Raw genomic sequence first — 9886 nt, 5'->3', positions numbered from 1 at the left:
GAGAGATGTGTGTAAAGGAGGGGGAAACTTGAGAGATGGAGATACATATTGTGAAGGGTTTTGCATGGTTGGGGAAGAAGCACACCTAGAATTCCCTCTTTGCATGCAATGATACAGTTTCTAACAGAAAGTCAGTCTCTTTTTCTAATACTAAGAGCAAGACTTCCAGAACAAGAGGCAAGCTATAAAGGAAAGCCTTTCACCTATTAATTAGTTCCATGTGATCAACCGTAAGTGCATTGAGAGTGCATCTCTATAGCAATCAGATCACATGATTTATTACTTCATTTCACCCTTAGATGATTTAGAATCATGTTCACATTTATGGCAGCTTCCTCAGAGCTGCCAAAAAGTTTTTCAGCTGGTAGGATTGCCCATAGTGCTCCCTCCTGCACTTCTCCCCATTTTTACTGTAGCCATGATATTCTTGCATGAAATTCTCTTATGATCCTTATGGCAATAGACTGGTGTTTATGGGCCTCTAATGACCTTTTTGCTCTCAGATAAGGTATTTGAAAGAAGACCATAGAGCCAAATACAGCAACCATTGTTTTTTAATTTAGATGCATTTACACAAGTATAAAGCCAGTTTTAGAAAAATGCCCATTTCATTACATGTTTTATAATCAGATTGATCTGCAAACTTTTATGCAAACAAACAGCAAGAGTTACATATAACAAGTTAGCAGTTCCACCCCATCCTAGTCAGCAAGGCAGCAGAGATGGCCCCCTTGCAAGAGTTCAGATGTACTCTTGGAAATCAGTGGCCAAGTGCTTTCAGGATTTATCATGGAGTCTAGATAAACCTTTCTCAGCTACTGCCAATGGTCAACATGGAGAGTTCTTTAGTTTTAATGAAGTTGGAGGAGACGGTGGTTTGCTATCATTTCTGTTTTAAACAAACCAGCCAGGGTAAGAGGGCATATGGCAAGGTGTAGGCTTGAGTCAAAGAACCAAAAAGAGCCAGTGTCAAGTGATTCAGAACCACTTGTCAGATTTGAGACCTTGCTTAGAAAAAGTTTCTTTACACCTGTAGCTGGAGAGATGAAATGGACTGAGTACTGGAGGCAGTATTTTGGTGGTATCTGTTCCAGGATTTCTAAAGTTGGGGACTGGTGCTTTTCCCTTGCAGGAGTTCAAGTGGGTGGATGAAAAATAGGGGAGGGGACAACAACAACAAAAATAAGGTGAAGCTGTAGATATCCAGCAGGATTTCTAGAACTCTGAACCTGTACATGATTTCAGGTTTGGAATTCTCACCTCCTTTGGTCAGTCTCTTAGTTGAGAGACCTCATGTAGGTATGCACCCAGCACCTTCACTCCCTGGATGTAATTATACCTGGAGAGAAGAGAGTTTTGCATATTAGTCTGATTTGTATTCTTGTGAGCACCCACTGGTGTGTCATCAGGATTTGCAACATCACATTCTGCATTTGTATCTGCATCAAAAGCTACCAGACCAACTGTACCACTTGGTCTACACTAAAATAATACTTCAAAATAATCCCCGGTAGGTCAAATTTATAAACCAAGCATCTACACAACCAGGCCTGTTATTTCAAAATAACAGACTGCTTATTTCAAAATCTATACTCCTGCTTTCCTTGGGGAGTAATGCTAGCTTCAATGTGGATGCTCTGGTGCTGCTATTTTGAAATAACTATTCCCTAGAGTAATTAGAACCAATTACTCCACAGTGCGTCCTATGGCTCTGAATTGAGGTAGTGTGTCCATGTTAATAGAGCCTGCCTAGGACTAATTTCAAGGCTTCCCCATAGCGGGGACACGTTATTTCAGTTTTGTAAAAATCAGGCATTAAGTCAAATTTAGTTATTCTGAAATATCCTAGTGTAGACATGTCATGAGAGAAGATGAGCAAAGAGCAAACTAGAAAGACTGCAGAATTGCAAACAAATGCATGCAATGACAGTTCAACATACACAGGTACATAATTTCTTCTACAGAGGAGCTATGAATGGCTATATAAATCCATTCAGGGAGAAAGACGACAAAGCAACCAGTCTCACAGGTGGGTACTGATGCATTTCAAAGCTTGTACTATGGACTCAAGCTAGTACAGCAACAAGTAAAGCTTTGCAAATTGCTACAGTGCCAAAAAGGCAGCTATTTCAAAGTGACACTTGATCAAACTAAGTATTTTGTTCAAGCTGAAACATTTTCAGCTGATTAGGGGCATTTAGTGTTTGAATTCTAATAAAGAAAATGCAAAAAGTGAAAAACTGAAATGCTTTAGGCACTGTCAAAAAAAAAAAAAAAAAGCCACACACACCCAGTTAATCCAGGCCCTGTGAGGTCCCTTACCTGTTCAGTTTTTCATTCTGAGAATGGGCACCATCATCTGAAGCACCAACAGGAAGCAGCATTACATTTTTGCCTGTTGCCTCTTGGAAGGTCAGAGTGACAGGAATGCTTCCTCCCTCTCTTGTCAAGTCTGGATCAACTCCAAAAACTTTAAAAAACCAAAACCCACAATCAAGAGTTTGTCAGTTCTCCCGAGTTATTGCATCATCCCCAGCATGTTTCCTTAGTAGAGACCCTGCCATCTTTAGGGATCCCAAAGCACTCTGAAGGGTAGGTTTTGACCGACTGACGGCCAATGCTTGCAACTACCAGGACGACCTATAAGGATGCAACCAAGGACACAAAATAGCTCTTATACTTCTTGATCCCAAACTCAAGTTTAAATACAAGAACATTAAGCCAGAGTCAAGCTGGTCCCAGTATAATGCCAAGGACAAATTATTTCAATTGAACCACTGCTTGCTGCAGCAACTTCAATTATCATCCAAGTATGACCTTGTACATCTTGTTATTACACCTGCTTAGCTCCTAGCTTACCAATCTTGCTGCTACACAGATATCACCATTCAGTGCGTTCGTGAGCAAGATCAACGTCTGAGGTGTCTAGATGGGCTAGACTTAAAATCCCCCAAGTTAACTTCACTGACCTGTCTTCACTGCTCTTCTGCCAGCCATGTAGTGGGGATGATTGAAGTCTGACACCCAAGGTTTTCCACCATGGCCTAGGTGCACTTTGAACTTATTGGGACTCTGCAGCTCAGCAAACTTCTTAGTCAGATAATCGTGAACCTTTGGTATCAATGATTGAACAATTACAAGTCTAGGATTAAGTAGAGCTAGCAACACATTGAAGGAGTTTATACAAGTTCCTCTTGGGTCATCTTACAGATAGACAGGTTATAAGTGAAGCTTAACATTACAGTACTAGAAAGCATATAGCAGTAAATACTTGCCTAGAGGCTGTTACTTTACAACACAAACTCAGTGAAGAGTCAGTGTGTTTCTGTACATGGGAGGCACATTTCTAGCATTGCCCACAATGAGCATTATAAAAAGATTAACTTGCACATCTAGATTTGCAAGAGATCAGCTGCCAGAACAGAAGAATTCTTAGCTAGTTTAAGAGTTGGGCTACGTTGCTGTTGCTCTCATTCTAACGTGCAGACTCCCAGTACACTTGGATCCCTTCCCTGTGCTCTGTACTGCACAAAGACAACTGCTGCCTCATGGAGCTCACAGGGAAATGGCCAGATCTTCACAAAAGCTCGGCACCCACTTGCTTTTTTGCCAACAGCAGTTTCTGGGTGCTGAGCATTTGAAATTCTGACCCTGAAAGGCTGGATCATACAGCAAATAGTTGCCACGTCTAAGGAGAGAGCTCACTAAGCCAACTCCACAATTCACTTCCAGTGGTACCAGCAAGCTACTTATAGTCCTTACAGCGTACTGGAAAGGCACAGCAGCAGCCACGCTGCTGGAAGAGAGGGCTGGGGCTTTGCTCCTTTCCCCATTGGGAGGGGGAGCAGCAGAACGCTGAAAGCTTCACATCCCCCTCTTCCCACGGTAGGGCTGTGTCTAGACTACATGGCTCCATCGACGGAGCCATATAGATAAGGGTTGTAGGCAAAGGGAAATGAAGCAGCAATTTAAATAATTGCCACTTCATTTAAATTTACATGGCTGCCGCGCTGAGCCGACAACCAGCTGATCAGCTGTTTGTCGGCTCAGCGCAGCAGCCATGTAAATTTAAATGAAGTGGCGATTATTTAAATCGCTGCTTCATTTCCCTTTGCCCAATAATCAAATCTACATGGCACTGTCGACAGAGCCATGTAGTGTAGACGTACCCTAGGAGGGCAGAACCTCCCCCATCCCTGCAATATATGTGGGTAAGGAACAGTAAAGTATCATAGGAGGCCATGTGCCTCCCTTAGCTGGTGTCACCTCCTTACTTTCCCCTGTAAATCTGGTATATTACTTGCACCACTGAGGTCAACCCACTAGGTGTTAGATTTGTGCAAGTAAGGCTTTCAAGTGTGGTACTGGAGCAAAGTATTTATTGCCAAGTTATAAACTAACTTTCCCAGCCATTGGTTTTTGTCCCATTTATCACACCTGGGCTAAGACAGACACCAACACTATGTCAAAGACTTCAGTTAAGATGCATCCTATCTTTGCAGGTTCTAAATAAGAGGCCTTAGAGGTGAAGGACAACAGAGACCACCGAACTGCTGCTATGATTGCAGGCTTTGAACACTGCTGCTGTTCGGGCTTGTGCAAGGGTGGAGGAGGACTTGGCTTGTACCTAAAAAACCCTCATGGCTGGAGCTTTTAAGGACAAGATTCAGCCATTCCCAACTTATACCTGTTTGTTGACCTCTTCTGGAGTCATGTTTGGCACTAGCCTGATGGAGAATTTGCCAATGACTTTCCTTGGAATCACAGTCTTGGCTCCTGATGCAGAGAAGGCTCCTTCGATGCCATGGAGAGATAAGGATGGGTATCTCCACCTGTGCATCAGGATCTCTTTCTGCAGAGAGACGGAGAAAGTATTCAGAGTTAAGATTACGGGGGAACTGCCAAAAGCTATTGAGTTATCTAGCCCAATAGTTTTCAGACTTGTTTTCCCCTCATGATCCAGTTGAAGATTGTTGATGCTCGAGACCCAACATCAATTGACTGGAGTGTGGGCTCTAGGGGTGGGTCTGAGGATGAGCACTGAGCTGTAGGAGGGGGCTCTGGGCTTTTGGAGGTGGGAGGTGACCAGGAAGGGCTTACCTTGAGTGGCTCCCAGGCAGCAGTGTAGCGGGAGTGCTAAGACAAACTTTCTGCCTGTCCTGGCACTGGGGCCATGCTGCACCCCAGAAGCAGGCAGCAGCAGGTTCTAGCCAATCGGAGCGCGGAGCTAGTGGTCAGGGCAGGAGCAGTGCACTAGGAGTCAGGCCTGCTGCTGGCTACTTCAGTGGCACAGTGCAGTCTGTGGTGCCAGGACAGGTAGGTAGAAAGCCTGCCTTACCACCTCCTACTGATCCTGCAGCAGCAAGACCCAGTGCCTGACATTCAGCGACCCAGTCCTGGGTTGCAACCCTTTGTTTGAAAACCACTAGTCTAGAAGTTACTCACAGAGATAACAGACAAAATAAGTAGTCGCTCAAGGCAAGCAAGACAACCTGCATTGAACTATGTCTGTATGGTTCAAGCATAGACACCAATGGAAGCAGCAATTTGAACAAGGTTTCCACCTACAGGTATCTGAATTAGTCCTCTCCCAAGGAGAGAGAGTCAGTTAATCCCTACCCTGACAATTCAGTTTAGGCCTGATAAAAGCAGTCTTGAAAGATTGGCCAAGGTGCTTAGCTAGTAGGAAAGCTTTGCCAACCAATTTGATTCTTCCTTCACAACTAATCTGGAAACAGTTGGTAGAGAAACATTTATACAGTGGGCTGTGTCAGTGCTTGTAGCTAACATTACAAGAGAGAACTGGTCCTATTTGTGCATACCATTTACTCTCAGCCATTAGGGCTGTCATTTGAGATAGCTCTGCACAACCAGCGACTGCCAGTGAAGCCTAGGGTCAGCTTGGGCAGTCAGTTGTTGTCCGTATTTGACAGAAGACGGAAGTGACAGACTGAAAAAAAGCAGGGTTCTGCCTTTCAGGATCAGAGCCTAGCAAATGGTATGCATGTGAAACTTGCAGACCTGTAGTAAGGTGCAAGTGTATTACTCATGAACAGCATGCATAGGAATTCTATGTTGTTTTGGAGTAGCCACACAACATTTTAACAGGAATTGTGGTTCAGAAGATTAGACACTAGATTGCATAATTGACAAAATCCCTTAGCTAACTATTAATGTCACCCATCTTCTGATTTACAATTTGGCAATCATGCCAACAGCCACCACCATTAAAGAGAGAGCACCAACATTTGTCAGTTGCATTGGAGATGATACTACTTCATCTATATTTAATAGTCAGAGAAATGTGATTATTATATTGATAAAACCCTGCCAAGGCTCAATGGAGTGAGGATGCAGATCTCCTCGTCATTGGCTTGGTCACACAGGACATTTTGCGGAAGTGAAACTCCTTCCATGAGACGGTAGATTTAAGAATTTGTAAAATGCAAGGTACTTAAGAGTCTAGACTAACCTCATTAGCCAAATTGTTCTCTTCCCAGAGACTTTGAAAACTACTTGAAAATAAAGGTACATCAAGACTGAGGTGTATCATGTCATCTTTAAAACTAGTCAGAGCCACACACTAGAAGAATTTGGTAACATGTGTTTATACTATGGTGGCAGTGTCTGGAATCGTAAGTAACAGCCCTGCTATTTTATACACCAGAAGAGACATTTTTGTAGGAGGAGCATGCTGCCTACTCTTTAGGATTAGGGATGTAATAGTATAGTTGATTAACCACTAAGCAAAAGCTTATAGGCTAATGCTACAGACTACATGCATTTGACTCCCCTCTTTGCCAGTAAATTTTTAGGTAGGCTATCCAGCAGTCCAGGCTTGCGCTGGGTCAAGGACCTACCCCCACTGCAACTCTACATTTCAAGTGTATTAGGAGGCAGGCAGCCAGCCTGACTCAATTCTGGCTCACGCTGGGCCCATGAGCTCAGACCCCACCCAGACAGGGGCTGCTGCCATCTCTGATACAGAGGCCGCTGTGCGGGGTGACAGGCAGCCGGTCCATGAGGGGAACTGGTTTTTAAAACTGGCTACAGCCGGGCACCCCTCGCTGCTGCCTCCAATACACAGAGTGGCAGGAGATTCCTCGGGAGTGGGGCTCGGAGTACACTAGTTGCCAACCCCACTCCTGGGGACTTATAGAATAGTTGAGTAACTGATAAGAATGCAGGAGGTTAATCAATTAACCAATATTTAACATTCCTATTTGGGATCTGATTTTCTAAAGCCTATCAGAAGCCAGCTTTTCCAGTTCACTACAAATGCAGTGCACATTAGCACATAGGAGCTTTTTTTGTGCACAAGTCAAGATATTCTGCCTATGGAAAAACAAAACAAAACCTTAATTCTAGCTGCCTCAATAGATGAATTAGGCACTGAATTCTCCCTTACAGATGCAGCAAAGACTTTAGTCTACAATACTTTGTAACTGTATATAGAAGAAAGGAATTTGAGGAGGGGGACAGAAGAGAAGTTGAGGCACCGCACTTTTGTGCTATAGAGTAGTTTTGTTGCTCCCACATCTTTTCTATATTCCTCCACATCGAAGTCAATCTTATCATACAATTCTAGCTCCTCATCGGTAACAGGCGCCACGGCTTCATCAATGCCAGGGATAAGGATTTTCCCTCTCTTATCGAGAAGGGACCCTGCAAAAGAAAGGCGTGCCAGATCAGGGTCTATTGTAGGGATAACATATTAATGTATTGAAAATGATTCCTCCAAATGGAAGTGACTCCCCATAATTTGTTCCCCACAACTTAAAGTGTTTAGATTTATTATTAATTCTTCTTCTTCTTATTATTATTATTATTATTTGTTAAGATTGTTAAATGTTTAGATTTATTATTATTATTGTCCCTTTAGAATATAATGTATTAGGTAATGTAACTTAGAACTGTTAAAAATATAATCCTATGTAACCAGAAACAGCCCCCCCCTCTGTGCTCCAGGGCATGCTCAAGCTTGTGCAAGGGGCTGCTTGAAATTGACATTGCAGAGATACATTGTAACAATACATTGTCAAGCCACTAACTCTGCTATGGGAGCCAAGCCCTGTAATTGACTAAGGCCATTGTTACTTAATTGAGGCCTGTTCTCTTTAAAACATTGTAACTTTATTCAGCACTCAGAGAATGTTTTAAGCAATACCACCCAGAAACTTTCTGTAACTACAACTTTTATTATTATACAAAATACTGTATGAATGTATGAGAGAGTGCTTGGATGATGAATAAATGGCTCTGAGAGGTGCCAGCCTGAGAATACAGCAACAAAGGGCTGAAGAAGGCGTCAGGTGCCAGTGCAACCAAAAGGTGTCAAGTGGAGAAACTGGAGGTCCACCCGATGAGATCACTGATGAGCACCTGGCAGCCACCCTGGAGACATCAGCATGATACAGCAATTTCCATAGACTGGCATAGGAAGAAATTCCTATAAGAACTGGACTAAAAAACTATGGAATCAGAGTCCAAGGTTCTGCTGCCAGCCTACCAGGAGCTTCAGATGTGCACCTGATCAGGACTTCGCTCCCCACTACCATCACTTGTGTACAGAATACCTGGCCAGTATTCTGTCACAAGCAACTTCCAGGCTGGTAACTATACACAGAACTTGAATGAATGGATGTATGAATGAATGGTTATATATATATATAATATACATACAAGTGTATAAGGGTTAAGTAGTGTTAGGAATAAGTAGTTAAACAACGTTGTTTGCTTCTATCTTTTCTTTATTTTTTAATGGTTAAGGGTTAAGTAGTGTTAGGAATAAGTAGTTAAACAACGTTGTTTGCTTCTATCTTTTCTTTATTTTTATTATTATCTTTACAATAAATGTGGCTTTTTGCCTTATCCCCCTCATAAGATCCTGCTTGCTTTTATTTGGTACAACATTTTGGTGGAGAATGCGAAAGGGGGAATATTGGTAAAAAAGCCTCAGGTATTGTGAACATTAGTGTGCACACAGCTGACTCTACAAAGAGCAGTTCTATTTTTTTTTTTCTTTTTCTTTCTTTTTATTTTGGTTAACCAAAGCCTGCTGACCTCCAGAGGGTAGAGGCTTCACAAAAGAGCTCATAGTAAAAAGAAGCTACAATTATTGAAATAATTTAGGCTGTAAATAGAAGCTATGGTTATTCATTGAAATAATCTAGGCTGTGTAAGAAGCTACGATTATTCATTGGAATAATCTAGGCTGTGTAACTAGAAGCTACAATTGTTGAAATAATTTAGGCTGTAAATAGAAGCTACGACTATTGTTGGAATAATCTAGGCTGTGTAAGAAGCTACGATTATTCATTGGAATAATCTAGGCTGTGTAACTAGAAGCTACAATTATTAAAATAATTTAGGCTGTAAAAAGAAGCTACGATTATTAATTAATAGTCTAGGCTGTGTCACTCGCTGCAAGGGTTCAGGGGTGATAAAGGAAACTACACAAGTATTAAAGATGTTTAAGAAAAGTCCAGGAAAAGCAGTCTCAGAGGGAGGAATAGAGTTTGAAGGAGCTCTAACCTCACCTTTCATAAAGAAATAACACCCTTTAAACAAATCCTTCAAAGATATGGGCACAGTCCTTGGACAAGCCCTTGAAGATGTTTGTAATATTTTGGACCTAGAGGATAGATTGGCACAGTATATCCTCATGTACAGACCTTCTAATGCTGCCAAAGAAGATGCAGCAGCAATTTGGCTATTATGGGAGGCATGTAATAACAGTTACCTCCACTTAGCTACCTGCAAAGAAAAAAAAAAATCTCTCTCTGCAGAAAAAGCTAAACCCAAAAGAAAAAGGGAAAAGAAAACACAGATTCAGTTTGGCTCCTATAAAACCTGTAATAAGGTGTTCCTCAAATTAACTAATTAT

The 9886-nt window shown here is 42.1% G+C and overlaps 1 protein-coding gene across 2 annotated transcripts in view; it reads right to left on the bottom strand.

Moving 5' to 3' along the window:
- Positions 1–536: 536 nt before the first annotated feature.
- Positions 537–9886, bottom strand: part of CNDP2 (carnosine dipeptidase 2) — a 37796-nt gene continuing 28446 nt past the window's right edge. For both annotated transcript variants that reach the window (XM_075921067.1, XM_006121405.4), the window contains exons 8-12: positions 7505–7665; positions 4688–4852; positions 2970–3111; positions 2323–2470; positions 537–1339 (exon numbers count right to left, since the gene is read on the bottom strand). In XM_075921067.1, coding sequence (XP_075777182.1) covers positions 1270–1339; positions 2323–2470; positions 2970–3111; positions 4688–4852; positions 7505–7665 — 686 coding nt within the window. In that variant the 3' untranslated portion in view covers positions 537–1269. The remainder of the gene's footprint in view (positions 1340–2322; positions 2471–2969; positions 3112–4687; positions 4853–7504; positions 7666–9886) is intronic.

This window comes from Pelodiscus sinensis, chromosome 2 (genome assembly GCF_049634645.1).
Source record: "Pelodiscus sinensis isolate JC-2024 chromosome 2, ASM4963464v1, whole genome shotgun sequence".
Lineage (NCBI taxonomy): Eukaryota > Metazoa > Chordata > Testudines > Trionychidae > Pelodiscus > Pelodiscus sinensis.
This window is presented reverse-complemented; position numbering and strand designations above follow the sequence as displayed.